The 22,841-nt window shown below is 40.0% G+C and overlaps 1 protein-coding gene across 2 annotated transcripts in view; it reads right to left on the minus strand.

Annotated features, from left to right (window-relative positions):
• ITPR2 (inositol 1,4,5-trisphosphate receptor type 2) overlaps positions 1–21,564 on the minus strand; it is a 512,913-nt gene extending 491,349 nt beyond the window's left edge. Inside the window, exon 1 of one of the 2 annotated variants that reach the window (XM_054443160.2) lies at positions 20,978–21,564. In XM_054443160.2, coding sequence (XP_054299135.1) covers positions 20,978–21,069 — 92 coding nt within the window. In that variant the 5' untranslated portion in view covers positions 21,070–21,564. Of the gene's footprint in view, positions 1–20,645; positions 20,910–20,977 lie in introns of those variants that run through there. The other variant, XM_054443161.2, reaches the window with a different exon arrangement.
• Positions 21,565–22,841: the final 1,277 nt, after the last annotated feature.

A 22,841-nucleotide genomic window follows, 5' to 3' on the forward strand; every position in this document is an offset into this window, starting at 1 on the left:
CCCGTCTCTACTAAAAATACAAAAAATTAGCCGGGCGAGGTGGCGGGCGCCTGTAGTCCCAGTTACTCGGGAGGCTGAGGCAGGAGAATGGCATGAACCCGGGGGGCAAAGCCTGCAGTGAGCCGAGATGGCGCCACTGCACTCCAGCCTGGGCGACAGCAAGACTCTGTCTCAAAAAAAAAAAAAAAAAAAAAAATTAGCCGGGCGTGGTGGCGGGCACCTGTAGTCCCAGCTGCTCAGGAGGCTGAGGCAGGAGAACGGTGCGAACCCCGGAGGCGGAGCTTGCAGTGAGCCGAGATCGCACCACTGCACTCCAGCCTGGGTGACAGAGCAAGACTCTGTCTCAAAAAAAAAAAAAAATCTAGGGCCGGGCGTGGTGGCTCATGCCTGTAATCCCAGCACTTTGGGAGGCCAAGGGGCGGATCACTTGAGGCCAGGAGTTCAAGACAAGCCTGGCCAACATGGCGAATCCCCGTCTCTACTAAAAATACAAAAAATTAGCTGGGCATGGTGGCACACACCTGTAGTCCCTGCTACTCGGGAGGCTGAGGCAGGAGAATCACTTCATCCCGGGAGGCGGAGGTTGCAGTGAGCCGAGCTCATCCCACTGTACTCCAGCCTGGGCAACAGAGCAAGACTCCATCTCAAAAAAAAAAAAAAAGGACAGAAATATAGAAAAATAATCCATTGGCACTAAAATGTGTCATATGATTCAATTCCTGCTAATAAATAGCTTTAGGTAACCTTATGATTTTACCATTTAAAAAAAACCTAATACGGCCCGGATGCGGTGGCTCACGCCTGTAATCCCAAACACTTTGGGAGGCCGAGGCGGGCAGATCATGGGGACAAGAGATTGAGACCATCCTGGCTAACACAGTGAAACCTCGTCTCTACTAAAAATACAAACAAATTAGCCGGGCGTGGTGACGGGCGCCTGTAGTCCCAGCTACTCGGGAGGCTGAGGCAGGAGAATGGCGTGAACCTGGGAGGCGGAGCTTGCAGTGGGCTGAGATTGCACCACTGCACTCCAGCCTGGGCGACAGAGTGAGACTCCGTCTCAAAACAAAAAAAGAAAAACAAAAAACCAATACTAATTTTTAAATATCTAGCTGTACCAGTACAGCTTACAGCTTACAGCTTTCCAGATACTCAAACAGGTATAATGTCATTTCTTAACTCCAAAGGACCACTGAGGAACACAAGAGAAGTGTTATCAGTACTCCCAATATAAAGACGAAGAATTTAATTCAGACGTTAAATGATGTGTTCAATTTCTCAGAATTTCTTCAGGACAGAACAGAATTCAGACCCAAGGGCTTGATCAGCTCTCTCTGCAAACAACACTGCCTTTAAAAAGCCACTATCAAACATCTATTTATTCAATGATTTGACTTTAACTTTGAAATTAAATTTGATTTTCTAGATAGTCATGTCATAACCAACCAATGTCTTCAATAGTACAACATGGACCTGAGTTTTAAATACTTAAAACAGAAGAAACAAAAATGAGTTGAAGATACTGACTTTTAAGAATGCAAAAAGTTTACTTTGACTTTTCAAAAAAGTTACACAAAGATCACATTTCAAATATTATCTTAATTATTAATCATAATTCATATTTAGTTGTAGCATCAAATAAATTATATTTGTTTTACTGGGGAATTTTTAATAAAAAGCATTTTAGCAGTAAGATTTTCTAATTTCTGAGATCTAAATTAACAATTCCTTACTTTTAAATTTTAAATTTTGAAAATTTTAAACCCTGCTTATATTACACCTTGCTTTGTGTTCATCTCCATCACAATAATTAATTCATGCTTGTTGTGTACACATAAAGAGCCACAATTATTCATAGACATAAGATAAGCTACTTACATCTAAGCTAAAAGTGGGAATATTCACAAATTTCCTGTGAGAAATATTCGTAAACATATGCTTTCATGAATGAGATTCATTTACCAAAGTTCTGTGATTCTGAATAATGTGCTTATTTGGGAAGTTTGTTTCAGAAACTCCCCTCCCTTTTTAAATCTCATAGCAGCATTACTGAGGTATAATTTAGCCACACCAAACTGCTGCCTTTACTCTTTGACCCCTCACCATTACCCCCATCCTTGATTTCCTTAGAATCCTTTTTTTCATTAGTTGATGTCAAGGTGAAGTTTAGACCAGACCAGAGCATTGAGGCTTTGTGGCATGCAAAAGGACTCAGATAATTCTCCTTTCCATCAGGAAGTGTATGCCACCTGAAAGAGTCCTAAAATAAAGCCCCAGAACAATGAACTGGAAATAAGAATAGTATAAATACCAAAATCATTAAAGGCTTCCAATTTTTATATCCTGCTTGTAAGGACTTAGGAAATGTGGCTTCGTGAAGGTAAAGGGGTGATTTTATTTGGCCACAGTGTACATGTGTTGTCTCCACCTACCCATCATCCACTGTCCTTCCTCTGGCAACAGAGCCCTACCTGAAGAATGGAGAACTGCTCTTCTCCCACTCGTGATGAAGTCACCTCTGCCATCAGAGCAGCTGGACCATCATCGAGCCAGCCATTGCAACAGTAATAACCATAGTGTTTTTTTCTGGAGTTTAGGAGAATGAGGCACTCTTGTCAGCTCTGGTGTAAGAGGACAGAGGTAAGGCTGGAGCGGCTAGCAGCCATGCCATAAACAAAAGACCTGCGCAAGGGCAGGACTAATGCTGATGATGCTGCAGAATGAAGGAACCCAGGAGATCATGCCAAGATTTCTCAGTTACCTTAATCACAAGGTTCTCTTTTGGGGTAAAAATTGCTTGGGTTGGGTTTTCTCACTTTTGCAACCAAAAAGCACCCTAACTAATAAAACTAAGTGTAATAAACTTAGAAATAAAACTAGTGTCTTCAGATACACCAGTTCTGTTGAAGGAATGAATTTCAAAATTAAAAATAAAAATAAATTAAAAATTACAAAATAGATACACCAGTTCTTTGCCACATCCAGGAGCGTGGCACTTTGCAAGCTCTTCTCCACCACCAGGTACTCCAGAATCCCTAGAAATAGCAAACTAGCTCAGACTTCCCCATCAAGAATTTATGTTAGCTAAAAAGAAATATTTTCTCACAGAGAAATTTTCAAATAAGACTTTATAAAGTGGTTTATTCTTCAAAGTGTTTTTTAATGCTTTAATTTTTTAAAAGCATTAAAATTCAATAATTTGTATACATGTATATACTAAGTTTCCAATAAACAGTAAAATCTCCTTTTATGGCACAACTAAAAGAAGGCTAGGGCCTGAATAATGTTATTCATTAGGTAAATCTAAGAAGCAGAAATAAAATACACTCTTTATACCTTTTCAATCCCAATGACTTGTGTAAAAATCATTAATACTTACAAGAGAAGTAAGCATGATAATTTGATTAGTTACTATTTAAAATTTGACAAGATTTTCCCAAACAAATTTGTTTATCTGTAAAATGGTTAATTATCCAAACTAGATAAGTGTTTTTGCCAATTCCTCTAACAGTCACAGAAGTTTAATCAGAATTCTTAGCCAATAGAATGGGACTCAAAGCACAGTAGCTCATTCCTGTAATCCCAGCACTCTGGGAGGCGGAGACGGGTGAATCACTTGAGGTCAGGAGTTTGAGACCATCCTGGCCAACATGGTGAAACCTCGTCTCCACCAAAAATTAGCCAGGCATGGTGGTGCACGCCTCTAGTCCCCAGCTACTCAGGAGGCTGAGGCAGGAGAATCACTTGAACCTGGGAGGCAGAAGTTTCAGTAAGCCAAGATTGTGCCACTGCACTCTACCCTGGGTGACACGGTAAGACTCAGTCTCAAAAAAAAAGTAAATCTCAAAGAAGGGATAGTAGCACCAGCTGTCCAATGAAAACATGCAAAAGCTATTCTAATGGTTCCAAAACAAACACTTGTTTTTAATCTCAAAAAATAAAACTAAATTGTTTCTTTCTATTCCTATGTTCTAATCGGGATGAAATATTAGCAACTAAAATAACACGTTGGTTTTAAAACATTTAAAAAGTTGAAAATTCTAGTCAAGGAAGATATTGTATATATATGCTAAGCAATTCTAAGGTTATTATTATGTTGATATAGTTCAGGTGTTTGCATTACATCAAAAGGATAGTATGCATCAAACCAGTAACAAAAGATAAATATAAGTACCTGCAATTGAGTAGCGTGCATTATCAAAGTAAGGGAGAAAAAAAAAGGCCAAAACCAAAATAAATAATAGATAAGGCAATATGCCTTTGAACAGCCTACTAAACAAATATCAGCTTAAAAACAGGTGTACTGCACCCGGCGCGGTGGCTCACGCCTGTAATCCCAGCACTTTGGGAGGCTGAGGCAGGTGGATCACGAAGTCAGGAGATCGAGACCATCCTGGCTAACACAGTGAAACCCCATCTCCACTAAAAATACAAAAAATTAGCCAGGCATGGTGGCACACGCCTGTAGTCCCAGCTACTCGGGAGGCTGAGGCAGGAGAATGGTGTGAACCCAGGAGGCGGAGCTTACAGCAAGCTGAGATCGTGCCATTGCACTCCAGCCTGGGTGACAGAGCCAGACTCCATCTCAAAAAAAAAATCAGGCGTACTGCAAAATGATATAAAGATAATACAGCAGAACTTTTTAACATCAATGTAATATTAACTTAGCCAAGCTTCCAAAAAGAGACTCATGCTGATTTTTCAGATATACTACTAATAATATAAATAATAATAGCTTCCATGTATTTAATACTTTAGGTATCTGATGCTATGAGCCCAACACTTACTAAGTGTTTTACATATGTTAGTTGCCATTAACGTCATGGTGATACTACAAACTGGACAATAATCCTGCTTTACAGATAAGGAAACTGAGGTGTTCAGTATTAAATAACTTCTGAAGATCACACTATGAGAGAGTGGAGTCATCATATAAAACCAGGTTTGTCAGAGCCAAAAGCCCACTATATGCTAAAGCGTTTTTCATTCCCTCAACATACTTCTTGAGTATCTACTATGTGACAGATACCGTGAAAGACCTAAGGACACGATTATTATCAAAGCCAGACATAGTCACAGCCCTTACAGAGGTTAAAGTCTAGTGGGTGAAATAAACATAATCCAATATTCACAAAAATAGAAGCAAAATTAAAACTATAATTGCGATAAGTTTTGTGAAGGAAAAGAACATGGTGCTATCTGAGTATATAGTAAAGGGGCCTCACATAGTCTGGGAGATCAGGAACAGTTCACTACAGATGAGTCAGAAAGCTGGAAATCCACATAATAAACAGGTGAGAGGTGTGCAGGTAAGATGGGAAATTGACCAGACAGAGGGAAAAGCACGTAAAAAGGCTCGGTGGTGAAAGGGAACTCAGAATGTCTGCGTAACTATAAAGGTAAAAAAGGTCACTTTGGGAGGCCGAGGCGGGCAGATCATGAGGTCAGGAGATCAAGACCATCCTGGCTAACACGGTGAAACCCCATCTCTACTAAAAAATACAAAAATTAGCCGGCATGGTGGCATGCACCTGTAGTCCCAGCTACTGGGGAGGCTGAGGCAGGAGAATCACTTGAACCCAGGAGGCGGAGGTTGCAGTGAACCAAGATCACGCCACTGCACTCCAGCCTGGGCGACAGAGCGAGAGTCCCTTTCAAAAAAAAAAGGCAGTACACACAAAGCAGAGAGCTAGAGTAAGGAGAAACAACACAAGATGACGTTTGTATCTCAGAAACCTGAAAAGCCCGCAGTAATGCTGGGTGTAATGACATGTTATTCAAATGTGAGCAAACAAAAGAGAAACTTCCAATCTGTATGCTCAGTTTTCAAAAGTAATAAAGCCTCAATAGCAGTGGTGACTATCTTAATTCATACATCTTTTCTAGGCCTAAACTGAAACACTAAACAAAGATACTGTCCCTTCAGTGCTTCTGCTGACAAGCTGCTTTTCAGCCCCACTACAGCTGTTTGGTGCAGGCTGCTGTGTATCAATTCCTCTTCTGCCTGCCATTTTCAGCCTTTCTCTATTCCTCCTTTTTACCACTGACTGATTTTTCTAGAACAAAGTCTGACTATTTCATTCTCCTGCTTCAAAATCCTTCAATAGCTTCCCATCACCTAATAGGGAATACATAATCTGGCTTTTGTCTACCCACCTACTTTCATCTTTTTAGACCATATATAGTAGAGCCAGCATTTGAGGACATCTGGAGAACTGGTTCATTTCTTGATGCTCTATTATCCCTAGTGATTGACCTCATCTGTACGGTCCAAGGTGCCATTCATGTCCATATTTCAAACAGTTGAATGGGGTAGGGCAGAGGGAGGGTGGGGGAGGCAGTAAATCCTTCCTTAAAAGACCTGACTGCAAAGTATAGCCTGTGGCCACACCTGGCTACAAAGGAGGCTAGAAAATGTGGTCTTTATTCTGGGTACCCACAAACTCAATTACTTCTATTAATGTGGAAGAAGGGAAAAATGAATTTGGAGAAATCACCAGCAGTCTATGATACAAAAACTGAAATTAGCATGCATTTTGTTAAATTAAATATGTTTAAAACTAAATTATGTGGTTATTGTTTAGAATTTATTGGATTAATTATGACTTCCATTTTGAAAAAATGTGTAATACAAATATTGATCTAATCTTTAGAAAATGTTTATAGAATCACTTTATGGGTATCCATTGCCAAAGAAATGACTGCCTCCCAGAACTCCTATGTGACAACTTACCCAAACAGTTCTTCATTCAGATTCTCCAATTCTTAACAAAGTTTTACATTTGCAATGTGATAATACTTTAAAAGACCTTCTGAGAGATTCTTTAGCCACTGAGACTTCTTGAAAGGATCCATTTGGTTTCTCCCCTAACAGATAACAATGACTTCGTTGTACTGACAGGAAAGGAGGCTCATTCTTCGCATGGGTTTTAAATTGGAACTCAGCTATTAAATCATGATCTGTCAGGTAAATAAAGGAAGAAAGGTAAATAAAAGTCCTTTTCTCATTTATTAATATTCCTGCTCATGGATTAGTGTAGTCAAGTTTTTAATAACATTTTCACTGACAGTGAATCTTGACTTGACTTAAAAGGTCACTTAATATTTATCATTCCTAGCCACAAGTATAGGACTCTGAGTACAACACAATTCCTTTTTTTTACCTTCCCTACTACTGTAAAGAACCAGAACTGAAATCATCGTCTTTGAAAATATGGTTGAAGTCAAAGATCTACCCGAAATGCAAATGTTTAAGTAGTTATGTCCCTGATATTAGCAATGACCTTGAACACTTTAGCCAAACACAGTAACTGTTCCTTAAATCATTAACTTACTTTGGATTCCTAATGTAACTGTGTTTGGTGATTTGGGTAATAGAATTTTGTTTTAAGTCACTATCTTTATTGGTATGATATACTTAAACTGGATTACTTTGGATGTTATAGAAATGAAACAAAACTCTGATAATATTTGGTATCTTCACCTCAAAACTGCTTTTCTAAAGTTATTACATTTTTAAATATCTAGCAAAGAGCATTATAGGATGTTAGAACCAGAAGAAATCAAAATATGTTGTTTTATTTTTCAAGTTATTTTGTAATTTGTACATATCTATATTTCTCACTCTATTTCTCTGTCCTATATGCAAATAACTCTCAAACAAGTCCTCATTTGTAACACTGCTACCAATGAAGATTCCTAGCATGAGTCAATAATAAGACTGGAGAATTTCAAATTCTTGAAGAAATTGGCTGGATATTGTATCTTTTGGAATTGGCTTAAGGCAAAGCTCATTACAACAGACTTAGTCAATAGATATGATATAAATTAACGAGGAACAAAATTCTGCCCATTTGCTCTCCTTAATCTGTGTTTAAATGCTCATCATTTTCCAAACACTTATTCTTGAATTTTAAAAAGAAAATTACAAGGTGTCATATGCCCTATTCTATTTTTCTAAAGTACTATACATTCCCCAACTACTCGCTGCATTTTTATCAGCAAATTCTTTTTAAATAAACTTTTCTGTCAATAGCAGTTAAAGTATAAAATGTCTCCCTGGATGTATAATGTACTACCCACTAAGAGAAAAGGCCCATCTCAATTAAGAAATGGCTTCACAAAATGCTTACAAATTCACTCTTTGAACACATAAAAACAAAACTGAATTTACAGAAACGTTAACCTTTCTTTAATGTGGCTATAGCGTGCAAATCATTTAAAAAAAAATGGCCATGTAGGTCAGGTGTGGTAGCTCACGCCTGTAATCCCAGCACTTTGAGAGACCGAGGCAGGTGGATCACTTGAGGCCAGTAGTTTGAGACCTGCCTGGACAACATGGCAAAACCCCATCTCTACTAAAAATACCGAAAAAAATTAGCTGGGCGTGGTGGCACGAGCCTGTAGTCGCAGCTACTCCAGAGGCTGAGGCAGGAGAATTGCTTGAACCCAGGAGGCAGAGGTTGCAGTGAGTCAAGATCCTGCCACTGCACTCCAGCCTGGGTGACAGCAGAGTGAGACTCAGCCTCAAAAAAAAGAAAAGGGCATGTACATCACTTTTTCAGAGCGTAAGCTTTACCACATATTGATCTGAGTGTGTAGAGAGATATGACACAAGAGATTATTAAAAGACTGATGATGGCAAGATTTAATGACACCATAAACCCAGTGACAACTCTCATCCATTTTAAAAGAATTGCCCATGGATCTCAAGGTATTTAAGAAATACGAGACATTACATTGACTTTTTTCCAGAGAGGAACTGATGTTAACAGCTACTTAGAGATTTTAAAATAAAATATGTATATGGTAATGCAACAAATATTTATTAATATTTATGGAGCCAAGCACTTGAGATATTCAGTGGCAAAACAAAAAGATCCCTGCCTTCAAAGAACTTACAGTCTATCGGGGTAAACAGATGATACACAATGGATACAATAAATAATCAATTATATTGTATGTAATAAGATTATATGGAGGAAGGAAAGGTAACATAGGGTAAAGCAAATAGGAAAGACCAAGGTGAAATGCTAAACATAGCATTACCATATGACCCAGAAATTCCATTGCTAAGTATATACCTAAAAGAGTTTTTAAAATATATATCTATACAAAATCTTGTACATAAATATTCACAGCTGCATTATTCATAATAGCCAAAAAGTGGAAACAATCCAAATGCCCATCAACTGATGAATGGATAAACACAATGGGTCATATGTCTACAATGGAATAGTATTCTCAATAAACAGGAATGAAGTACTAACATGTGCTGCAACATGGACGAACCTTGAAAACATTAAGTAAAACAAGCCAGACACACAAAAGGACAGATGAATATTGCATGTTTTCAATTATACGTGGTACCTAGAATAGGCAAATTCATAGAGACAGAAGGTAGACTAGAGGTTACCAGGGGCGGGGATAAGGAGAGAATGGGAATTTATTTTCTAAAGGATACAGAGTTTCTGTTTGGGATAGTAAAAAAAAGTTCTGGAAATGCAGAGCAGTGATGGTTGCTCAACATTGTGAATGTCCTTAATATCATTGAATTATATCTTTTTAAACGGTTAAAATGATAAATTTTACGTATATTTTATTGCAATTTACTTTAAAAGGCACTAAAATCTGACTATTAAGATGCTTACTAAGCAGTGAAATCCAGCTCACACCCAGCATCTTTGTTCTCTTTCCCCCATACCACACTGCCCCAGCAGCAAGCAGAAATCGGAGCCCTGCTCACAGTCATTTCCCTGGTAGCCAGATCTCGGCATTGCCACTTGCCATCATGGATATAAATGATTAATCCTGATCCAAGGGGGCCAAATTCTATCACTTCATAATCTGAAGTTTAACAAGAGGGACACTGAATACAGAAATTGCTCGATTCAAGTCATGTAAATGATGGGACCCAGAGAGTAGGTCCTGCTATTGAGATTCCCAAAGCAACCCTAGGTTCCTGCCTCTCCTGATGCTCAGTTGTTGAGCTCATCATTTTATTTCTTGGAGCTCCTCCAGTATTCTCACAGCAAATTTCCTTCTTTCCGTAAGCTAGTCAGAGATGGTTTCTGTTCCTCACCAACAAAGAACGTTACTTCTAACACAGTTTTTCAATCTTAAACTTCATCCACGTGGGCAAAGTGATATCCAAGTATCCCCTGCTTTCCAAATCTTTAGAGCTTTTGAGATCAAATAGTAAGAATGAGGATAGCAAGGGATGCCTATAAATTACTTTCAAGAGTTCCAGGGCAATTCACTACAAGGTTTGCAAATAATTTAATTAAATGTGAGCTGCAACTTGAGTTGGTGAGTACTCTATTCTCTGAAATTTTTACAAATAATACACTTTGATTTGCCATTAGAAAATTAACAGCTTTTAAACCAGTTTTGTTTTGGGTTTTTGTCGGGTTTTGTTTGCTTATCTGGTCATTTGAGCTCTTATCTTTAGTTCTGATGATCCATATAAGTTCCCTACATAATGTGAAGAATCCTCCTTTCCTTAATGATTATTTCATAATTAGTCATTACAGGATCTCAGAGAGCTAGAGAACTAGAAATTACTTCACTAAAAATCTAAGTTTTCTCTAGGACTCTGTCGAGGAAATCTCTGGGATAATCAATATATAATAAAAGTCCAGCACTTTATAATCTGCACAAAGAAATTTTTATGATATTTGTACAGTGACTCAAACATCTCAGTAATAGATAGAGCCTCATTAACACATAGCTGAATTCTAAGAATTCAGATTATGCTTTGTTCACTTCCTTTAGTCTTCCCTGCATTCATGGGAATCTATCTATGGCTTTTTTAACATGTTAAAAGCACCAAAAGGAAAAGAGAGCATGATGGACTCCATATATACCAGAAGGGTATTCTATACCAAGTGGGAGACTCGTGTATGTGTGTGCTATACTAAGAACTATTAGTTCTTAATAGTTCACTAAAATAGTTCTTAATAGTTCTTAATATTCGATGAAAAGTTGTCCATATTGCCAATGTTTCCAGGCATTTATAAAATTCTAATTAAGTTCATGATTCATGAAGAAAAACTACTATGAAATACGAGGGATAGAAACAAATACAGGGAAAGGAGGTAAAAATATAATAGCCAAAGGCACTGGGTACATCGCATAAATTTCTCCCAAGCAACTGCCAGGTTTCTTCCTGACTGGGCTTTATAGTCCTAGCCTCATTATCTCAGGTCTCAGTAAATTCACCGTATGTGACAAGAATGGAATGACGTCTTATTCTCAGAGGATCTAAACCAAGCTTAAATCTCTCGCATTTGGAAAATAAACATAAAATAGGTTCTCAGATTATTTCTTCTGTCTTTGCATATCTCAACAATATTGAATTATTTGCTTTAGTTTTTCAGAGCTATTAAAATGGACAGTAAAATTTTACTAATTTTTTTAAATGAAAGAAAAAAGTACCAAGAATACATAATCAATCATGGGCATATATCTGAGACAAACATCCATTCTAATGATCCTTCCAAGTTCAGCGAAAATTCCACCTCCTCCTTGAAGCTCCCGCCAGGTCATCCCAATCAGGAGAGAAGGAATCTGACTTTTCTGACTTTCTGTGGTACTGTTTTAATCATCTTTTGGGCATTTGGAAAAAAAAAAAAATTGCCTGACATTGCAGTTACTCAATACCAGTGTTATCTCCATTGCTAAATAATTACTACGATAATTGCACAAATATTTATTAAACACCTACTATATACCAGCAATTTTGTCAGGTGCTGAGCATACAGGATTAAGAAGACAGTATCCATTCTTGACCTTGCAACATTTGCAACACTGAGAGCAAAAAAACTGTCAAATGCCTTGATGTCTCCCACAGATCCTAGCCAAGAGTCATACTACAAATTTGCAAAGGAAGATTAAGTTTTTCAGATAACAATTAAAATAACAAATTAATTAATCCGTTGAGATAATAATTAAAAGCAGCTTAATATCTGGCATCTCTTTACACATATTCCCCGGCATATAGAAAGGGCTCAAGAAATATCTACTGAATGAATTAATGAGTCATTCTGAAGCATGCTTCAGCATAAACCACATCTCCAGGATAGTCACATGTGTCTTAATATGGACACGTTTTCAATTGTACGATTAAAGTTTTGTCTAAATAACCTGATATTTTAACTTAGTCTTAATTCAAGGTTGGAAATCTTTGGATAGGTTGGTATAAACTATATAATAGCTACTGTTAACCCATTATTGATTTGAATTTTGAGAGAGCTAATCCATCTATTTCAAAGATAGTCAATAAAAACAGTTAATTAAACTTCAATTACACACACACACACACACAAATCTCCTCAAAAACTAATACCATAGAAGTTGACTCAAGCAATAAAAGTTTCATAGTGAGTACTAAGATTACTAAAATGAACAAGTCAGCCATGCTAAAATGCATACTTCTTAACATGTGTCAATAGACTTCTAAAATAAAGACTACTAATACTCTTCAACTTACAATGGGGTAACATCCCAATAAACACATTGTAAGTTGAAAATATTCTTAGTCAAAAATTCATTTAATACACCTAACCTACCAAACAACATAGCTTAGCCTAATCTTCTTTACGTGTTCTCAGAACACTTACATTAGCCTACACTGGGCAAATACAAAGCCTATTTTGTAATAAAAGTGTTGAATATCTCATGTAATTTATTGAATACTATACTGAAAGTTGAAAACAGAATGGTTATTTGAGCACTCTAATATGGTTTCTACCGAATGAGTATCACTTTTGCACCATCATAAAATTGAAAAATTGTAAATCAAACCATCAAACCATTGTAAATTGGTTATCATCTGTATACATTTACTACATGAGTTAAATCAACCAACTTAATTGCTCAGCATTACTGGTCAGACAAACATTTTTTCCACAATACACTTTAAAATACCAATAATAACCAGGAAAAAAAATTTCACGGTAAATATATGACTGTCTATTTCAGTAACAACAGTTTCTCAGTTTGTGGTTTTCCTCCACTGACCATAACTAGGAAAATAATTTATTTATGCTTTTTAGTGTAAATATTGTTGATTAACAGTAACGAGAAATGGAAGAGTCCTTAAAAACCATTTTAGTTAACTTTCCTGGCTATAAAAGAATAGATGTTTAATTTAAAACCATACATAAAACTGGGAAATACAGAAGAAATAAAAATTGAAATTAAAATCATCTACATACTCACCAGAAAGGGTCAACCACTGCTAATATGCTGTTCTATTTTCCATATATATTGTTTTGAACATTTTTTATTAAAATTGTGGTTTTCTAAAGCTATATATTTTTAAACATTCCCATCTAAGTCATCATGGGAGTAGAACATGACACCAAAAAATGCCATCGATATATTCAAAAGGCACAGTTTTATTCATTAAATAAGTGAATGAGCTGGGCGCAGTGGCTCACACTTGTAATCCCAACACTTTGGGAAGCCAAGGCAGGTAGGTCACCTGAGGTTAGGAGTTTGAGACCAGCCTGGCCAACATGACAACACCCTATCTCTACTAAAAATACGATAAATTAGCCGAACGTGGCGGCGCACACCTGTAGTCCCAGCTACTCCAAAAAATGAGGCACAGGAATCACTTGAACCTAGGAGGCAGAGGTTGCAGTGAGCCAAGATCACGCCACTGCACTCCATCCTGGACAACAGAGCAAGACCCTGTCTCTGAAGAAAATTAAAATAAAAATAAGTGAATGAACAAATGAATGATCATTAAAATTTCACGTCTGATTATAACGCAGTGATCTATTACCAAGTTCTGATATTTAAAAAACCATACAATTCACTATTATTATAGCATAAATCGGTCATAAAAGTCCCACTGTTACTTCTTTTGTATTTATATATGAAGACCCTCTGCCTGGAATTTAAGTTTTAAAGTTTGAGTCTATAGTATTCTGTCTATATTCTCTAAGTTATCTATACACTATCTGCATGAGAACAGTTACAAAAAAAAAGTGTCATTGTGAAAAGCGCTACCTGTGCAAAAAGAAGATGGCTCTGTTCCACCTAGAATTAAACCAAGCAGTTACCTCAGAATTCTCTTCTATCAAAGCCAAGCCATCAGGGCTCTTGAGGAGGGGTGGTTGTTTACTTGACTGAGCTCTCATTGCCAGAGGGGGCTGAAAAGCTGCAATGGTATTTATAGAATGACTTTTAGTTTTAAGAAATAGTCACCCTTTCAGCTTAAAATATACTTTATGTTCACCACTTCAGAAACTCTCTTTGTACTTAATTTCAAGTTCCACAACATCACACTTCTAACACTTAAGACTTTCCAAAACAACTCAGTATTCAAGCTTCTGTCATCTTCTTCCTCCACAGTGAACACACATGCAAATGTCCAATGGACTTTTAGATATATTTATCACATTATCATATGCCTTAGCCAAAACAAAGCTAAGCTTATATGCCTGGTTATGGCAGGAAACAACAGCCATCATTTGGAAGAGTTCTGTTTGGAAGATACTAAACATCTTATACAAAAATAAAAGTTAACTACAACCATTCCAAGCTTCATGTACAACTCCCCACTGATCAAAAAGTCCTACTGAGGCCGGGTGTCATGGCTCACACCTGTAATCCTAGAACTTTGGGAGGCTGAGGTGGAGGGATCACTTGAGCCCAGGAGTTCAGGGTTACAGTGAGCTGTGGTCACGCCTCAAAAAAAAAAAAAAAAAGTCCTATTAAGGAAAATATTTTTAAAACTATAATAAGAACAGCATAATTAAATAAGATAATAAATCAAATCTACAACTATTTAAACATCAAAATGTTTAGCAGGAAAAAAGATGAGGAAGAGAAATTTGAGGGACTATAATTGGGAACAGTAAAATGTAAACAGTTACACAGTCTCATTCATCTAAGGAATTAAGTCAGAATTATAAACTGTGGGACCCTCCTCCCCATCACCCTACCGACATCCATCCCTGAACATGGAAACAAAGGAATGGAAAAGTTAATTGCATTGGCCAAAATCAAGCAGCAAGTAAAAATAAGGGCTCCAATCCTCTGTCACTCTAAGAGACTATGATGATGATGCTTATGATGCTTTGAAGTCAGCGCATCAATTGGTAGTCACCTGATAGTTACTGAGACCTTAACTACTAGGTGTTGGTCCTGAGGCGATCCTGAGAAGAAACCGCAAGGCAAAGGTAGCTATCACTTAAACATACATATACAGACGTACACACACACACATATACACACTTTTCATTTACTAACCCCTCAACCATGCTGAGAACAGCCAAGGAAGGACCGATGCACCTTACACTGATTCTACTATCCCACTATCCCAAGAATTCTGCTATGTTCAGTCCCTACTCTGTGGTACCTGATCATTGGTCAAGTTGACGTACACAGAAATGTGAATATCTGTTGTCATCAGATGTGGCAGCAACAAGAAAGACAAATCCTAGTATAGAAAAAATGGAAGGAGGAGAAAGGGACAATCAACACTACATTTGAAAGTGGACAGCACATCCCAAGACTCCCTCCTTCACCTTTAAAAGAGACACAAAAACTATAACCTTAAGACATGCCAGTAGAAAATAAAAATAGTTTATTTAAAATATATTCACCATCTTCGTCCAATAGGATTTAAAGCAATTGTCCATAAGTCAATACAAGTATTTCTTAAATTGATTCTTTAGATGAAAATTTAAATTAGGAAATACAAAACAGGCCCCTTTGCACTTACACAGAGAAAAGAACAATAACTGTAACTTGGCTTGCAACAATTCAAGATTCAGAAACATCTAGTAAATACAGGTAAAGGATAATGGGGAAAAAAAGGAGAAATGCCAATCTTTGCAACTAGGGCATTCAAATTTTGCACAAACAGACTGATAAATCAACCTGAGAAGCTGGGTCACTAAGCCTAAGAAAACAAGAGGGACCTGGTAAACTCAAATATAGTGAAAACTCCATGACTTTTCCAGCTGAAAAATTCATTACCTTATGGCAAAAATTCCCAGCAACTACACAATAACAATGTATATCATCCAAAACTTATTTACATGCTAAACATTAAAATCAAACAAGATTTATTTGCAAATAAATGTCTATTCATTATCTTGAAATACTGTGTAAACTCAGTTCTCATTAAACACCTTGCTAAGCTGACTTTGAAAAAACATCATGCTACTAGCCATCATGCATGGATGAAGAGCTAAAATGGAAATCAAAAACTTTTAGTCTAATTTTTAGTTCCCCCGTTGTGTTTTTAATATGACAGTGGAATAAATTGTCGCTAAATATATACAGTGTCAATGTCTCCAATCTGATTCACTTTAACAATTCATACGCCTTTGAAGAAAATGAGCAATTTGACATGCAAAAATATAAGCATAATGTAGATTTTCCTAGCAATTTTCTAAAAAAGAAATCTTTTCTTTCTGTCTCTATCACTTGCTTTTATAATACCCCCAGGGGGATGGGCAACAGCATCTTCTCTCCTTCTTAGTTTTCAGGAAGACATACTGACATGAAAAAAGAATAAACGATAGGAACAAGGCCACATGGCTAATTAGCAGCAGACCTGGAACAACAGACCTCCAACTAACAGAAGAGAAAGAAAATTCAACTAGAGAGATGCACTCTGTCTTTGAAGCATAAAGTGTACAAATAATGACCCCACAAGAAGACAATGAGAAATCACAACTACCGCTCTGCTTTGGTTTCATAGCCCTAAAACCAACTTGCAAAATAAAACATCTACCAATTGTACTCGAGGTAAAAAATAGGGAGTGCTACCCCTACATGTACCTAGATAAGATTTCACGTGGCACAGACATATGTTCCCATGAGTTTTATAACTCCTAAAAATCTGAGCCCAATGTGATTCCACAGCCTTAAGAAAGTGCTAAAACCAAGCATGACCGACCATTAAAAAACTGCAATGTCACAGACAGAAAGCAGAGGGAACAAAATCACCAATCAGTCTGACTTCTCAGGATAAAAGCATCAGATGTTATATTCCATGGCCTTAATTAAGCCATTATGAAATTAAATGGGATTATTTCTCAATAGCTGAAACTTTTTCACCCCGAATTTTAGGAAATTATTTTATTTATGGAATCCCCAACTTTGAAAACCACCCACATGTTAATAAAAATCGATGAGATGACTGCAAAATACGTCAGTTTAAATTAGGATAAAGTATCTTGGTTTACTTATCAAAGCCAAAAGTCAGTTTTAGCATCTTATCTAACAACTGCCACAGAAATACATACTCTGATGGCTGGAGGTACACAGTAAAGGACCGCAAGGAGCCGTGGGCAAACCTAAATCCCTGGACACAAGAGCCACATAGTTTGGTTGAGATGGAAGACTTATGGTCAGGAAAATAAATTCACTTCTTTCTTCCTAAGTTTCCTCTTTTCTCTTATATGAATTTTAAATTTAATATTTAGAAGAATAGCAAATGAACAGCATGGTTTCTTTAGAAATTAAATGAGCCTTTTTCAATGACGTGCCAGATGCTTTCTGAAAGCAACTTTCAAGTGTTTGCAACATTATTTGCATATCCCACATACAACAGAATTTGGAAATGTTCATTAATAAGACAATGATTTCAGGTTTAATTTTTTGATATTCCCAATTTTTTATTATAAAAAAATTAACACTTTCTGCACTGCCCTGTTTTCAAAGTAGAAAACTGCTATATTTTTATGCATCATAAAAATTTGATGCACATTTGTCAAATGCGATTTCATAGCACCTTTTTTTTTAGACAAGGGCTCTCTCTGTCACCCAGGCTGGAGTGCAATGGTGTGATTGTTGCTCCCTGCAGCCTTGACCTCCCAAGCTCAAGTGATCATCCCACCTCAGCCTCCCAAGTGGCTGGGACCAGCTGAGACCACAGGCGTGCACCACCACACCTGGCTAATTTTTTATATTTTTTGTACAGACAGGGTCTCCGTATGTTGCCCAGGCTGGATCACGGAATTCTTAATTTTACAGTTTGTCTTAATTATTCTATAAAGAGATTCACTCCACCCAGGACCCATTTAAGTCCTAGGCTCGCCATGCTTCCCTTGAGCATCCTTTGGACACTATTCCAGTGAAGGCCAGGAAACTGCATCAGGGCACATCAGCAATGACTTTTACTACAACTGTCCTTTGAAAAGATGTTCAGAAGCAAGTACCAGGAGGGAGGCATGGTCATATCCAACCTCTGACTTCTAAAGTACTACAAAGTTATCTGAAACTCTGAGCAGTCTATCTCAGAAAAAGAATATCCAATCAAAGCACCAGGTTTCACCAATAGCAGCATTTCTTTTTGTTTTGTTTTGTTTTTTTGAGGCAGAGTCTCGCTCTGTCCCCCAGGCTGGAGTGCAGTGGCGCAATCTCAGCTCACTGCAACCTCCGCCTCCCAGGTTCAAGTGATTCTCCTACCTCAGCCTCCCGAGTAGCTGGGACTATAGGTGTCCGCCACCACGCCTGGCTAATTTTTGTATTTTTAATAGAGATGGGGTTTCCCCACGTTGGTCAGGCTGGTCTCAAACTCCTGACCTCAACTGATCTGCCCGCCTCGGCCTCCCAAAGTGCTGGGATTACAGGCATGAGCCACTGCACCCAGCCCAATGGCAGCATTTCTAAAAACCCTTCTTCCCCTTAGAATCTAGCAGCACGAAGGCTTTGTCATATTAACTTCAACAAGACTCAGTTCATTAACAGAAAAATAATATATTGCACAAATACATACTAAGGAAGCTCAACCTTCAAAACACCAACAAAAAAGTTGAATACAAATCAGAAATATTTACACAAATGTATATTGTACATTAAAGGTTATTCTAGCTTATTTTTCTCAAGGTTTAAAGATTATTATGTATAACCAAAGAAAAGCACTCTTAGCTGGGAATCTGGAGACAGGGTTAGAGCTCCAGCTTTTGGCATTAATGCCCTCTGTTTCTTGGGTTAGTCACTTCATTTCTCTTAACCACAATTCCTAATCTCTAAAATGATCAGGGTCGACTCTACAACTGTCAAACTTGTAGCTTCCTGATATGCCATCTATATAGTCCTTCTGGTATTTGTTTTATGAGTTATCCATAAGCATACCTTTGCTGAATTAGACACTAAAAAAAAGTTCTTTTCTTTGTCTAGGTTTTATACTCTATTCCTAGTCCTTGTTATTATTTTGTCCACAAATATAACTATGGTTCACCGTCACCCAGGCAATGATAATTACTACAATAGCTAACACATCAGTGCTTATCAGGTGCCAGGTACCATGCTACGCACTTTACATATATTAATCCTCTCTTCCTCACCACTACTCTATGAGGTAGAAACCATGCTTATTCCCATTTGTAGAATTGAGGAGACTGGGGCACAGAAAGATTATATAACTTTTCCAAGGTCATAAGGTTTACAAGTGGAAGCGCCAGAATTCAAACCCCAAGTATTCTGTCCATGGAACCCCCTCTGCTTAACTACTACATCACACACACACACACACCTGGAGAGTCTACGGAGGGTGAAGAGCAGCAGAGTCCACCTGCAAAATGTCGCTGGGGGCCCAGAAACTGAACTTGTATCATGAATGATCTCAAAAACACTGGTAGCTCATGATTCACAAACCCAGCAGAAGCGCTTGGCACTAACGTGTTTTTCCTTCCACGCTTTAGTTGCATAAGAAAGTAACACTGATGGAAAAGGGATTGAATTAAATCTGCCTCCCTTCTTTCACTCATTAGGGGGAATGCACAAGTAACAGGAACTGTGGAAGTACTGGTGACTTCCACGTCCCAGTGTTTAGTAGGCAGCACTCCGTTATAACACAGCTCGAAGTCACTGTCCCTGGTCGTTGCAGGTTAAGTCATCTGCCCCAAAGCCTAACAGCTGAAAACAGTAGCCAGACAGGAGTGGAAACACCAGTTCCACAGCCTGAAATGTAGGGCGGGGGGACCTAAGTGCTGAAACAACGAGGTAACAAAAAATTTCCTGTGCATCAAAATATACTGCAGCGTGCAATTAAACTGCACACTGCTATTCCCAGTCAGAACAGAGAAAACAAGGAAGTCCTATTTAACCATTTGGCACACTGTTTTATATATATATATTATATATAGAATATATGTATCATATAAATAAAATATATATAAATATATATTTCCCTCATTCATAAACATAAATATATACATATATATGTGTATATATATATATATATTTTTTTTTTTTTTTTTTTTTCCCCCACCCAACTCGAATCTCAAGAACTCTTCACGTGGCTAAATTCCAAGAAAGGCTCAGCATTTCAGTGGGCCAAGGCCTGGGAAGGGGAGATAGCAGGTCTGAGTTCTAGAACCCAGAAAGCCCTCAGAGACGTCCAAGGCCACACCGTTGGGGATGCCCCTAGGGCTGCCCAGGCCAGTGGGGAGAGTCCTCGTTCGGCAAGGCCAAAAGGAAACTCCTCCAGCGAAGAGGGGACGGTGAGCTCCTCCCGCAGGACAACGCCACACTTTGGCTCACCACATCGCTTGAGTTTCATGTCCAAGGCCACGGACTTTTATCGACTGCTCTTTCAAACCCGGCAATGAGAGACCAGGGGCTGAGAACGGTAGCGAGAAACGGTGGAAAAGGGGGGTGTTTTGTTTTACCTTCCAGGGAAAACAAGCACACATTTTAATCAAAACAACCCAGGGAGAAGCCAGCGAAGACCTCTTCGCCGGGCCCGTCTCCGGGCTTCTGAATCACTTCCTCCTTTCTGATGTGTCTCTGAGCTTGAGATTACGAAGTTGCTGAGAAAGTCTTGCCTCTCAGGGCAGCTTCCTGCGAGCGGGCTGAGCGCACGGCGCTGTCCGGGGGCGCCGACCCTGCCCGGCCGGGCCACCGCGCGCGGCAGCGGGAGGACCGGGCGGCGGAGGAGGGACAGGGACAGGTTCCCAGGACCCGGAGCGCGAGCGCCGCCCAGCCCGCGTCTCCCGCTTACCCCAAGGTGCTGATGAAGCCGTTGACCGAGCCCTCCGCGTACAGGGACACGATGTCCCCTATGTAGAGGAAGCTGGACATTTTATCAGTCATGCTGCTTCATGTTCCACAGTGGACGTCCCTCCTCTTCCCTGCGCCCTCGCCGCCCTCTCTTCAGGGAGCCGCCGCGGCAGGAGCGGATCGCACCGCGGGACTACAGCGGCCAAGAGCCGCGGCGGAGGGCACGGCCCGAGCCACTGAGCGTAGCGGCTCAGCCGTGCGTACGCGCCGGGGAAGCCAGACGCGGGCCAAGCCGCAGCTGCGGACACCCCGCGAAGAGCGCAGCCCAGGCGCCCAGAGAAGCCGCAGCCGCCGCCGCCTCCCCAGCAGGTTTCCTGTTCCTTTCTGAAGTTTTCTCTTCAACACCTTTGCTCCTCCTCCTCCTCCTTCCCTCTCCGCTCCCCACTCCGTGTCCACTCCCCTCTCTGCGACCCGCCGCGGCCGTCACAGCTTCCCGGCGGGAGCTGGAAGTGGCAGAGCCCCCTCGGTCCCCTCGGGGGAATTTTTGGACCAGGTGCCGGTGCCCATTGGGCGAGGGGGAGGAGAGGAGCCCTGGAGAGGTGGGGGGGCGGCCAATCAGGGAGCAGCGGCCGGGGGCGGAGCTGGGCCGGGGCGGGGCGCCCCTCGGGAGGCCGGGCCACCCGGGAAGCCTCCGCTGCTGCCGCACCGGCCCGCGCGGGGACGCGACGCTGGGCGGCGCTGGAGGGGCGGCGGGGTATCCCGGCGGGGGAGCGGGCGAGTGCGGCCGCCCTGGAGAGGCCGGACCTGGGGCGCGACAGTCGCTGCCTGGGAACGCGAAGAAGCTTGATGGGGGCAGGGAGGGTGAGAGTTGGCGGCCGGGCGAGCGCACTGTAGTACCCGGGCACAAAGGAGAGAGCCCCCGAGCTGCTGTAGATGAAAAGGTGGAGCCCGAGCGGGGTGGGTAATTTTCTGGCCAAGGAAGAGGTAGGCGTTGAAGTAAAGGAAAAAAATACAAATAAAAAATAAATGCATGATAAAGAAAGTAGAAGAGAGGAAGGAAGAGAGTGAGGGAAGGAGGATGATCTCGATTTCGTTATGTAGTTTGGGTGGTCTTTTTCCTCTTCTTTTCTCAAGTACGCGGCGTTAATGAATCTCGACCCGTCTGCTGATGTCCAGGTGGACGCGAGCCTCCAAGGAGGTAAACGTCACTTGGCCAAGCCAGTTTTTGTAGCCAACCTTCGGCGGTGAGGGCTCAGTGGAGCTGAGCTTTAAGCCTCCGAGGCCGCGCCTCCTGCGCTTCCTTAACTCCAAGCCGAGGTTAACCTTCCACCCCCATCAGCCCAAGGTCCCGGCTCAAGACAGCCCTGGCTTGTTTACGTTTAAAGCTGCTGACTCTTAAAGCTCCAGCCATTATAAGCAAAACGCAGCTAGACACTTTTCCATGCCTTCTCTGTTGCTTCTATAGCCCTCTTAACATGATTTTAAAAGCCTTTTGCCCTTCCCTTCTAGAAGACAAGGCGGAGGCAAACTGTATGGCGGTTTTGATACCAGCCACCTAATTTAAAAGTGCTACATAAGTAATCCCCACAGAGCAAAGTTTGTAGAAAGGCAGAGGAACTCGGGGTGTGCAGAAGCATGTTGTGTCAAATTGTGCAACTGACCAAAATGTAACTTACAGTCAGATGTCTTACATGTCTTACAGTTAAAAGATGGTTTAGATTGAGACTTATAATCACATAGTAGAAAATGAAAGAATTAGCCCAGAATTCAAAAGGCCAGGCGTGGTGACTCATGCCTGTAATCCCAGCACTTTGAGAGGCTGAGGCGGGAGGATCACTTGGGGTCAGGAGTTCAAGACCAGCCTG

The sequence above is a fragment of the Pongo pygmaeus genome, chromosome 10 (assembly GCF_028885625.2).
Source record: "Pongo pygmaeus isolate AG05252 chromosome 10, NHGRI_mPonPyg2-v2.0_pri, whole genome shotgun sequence".
NCBI lineage: Eukaryota > Metazoa > Chordata > Mammalia > Primates > Hominidae > Pongo > Pongo pygmaeus.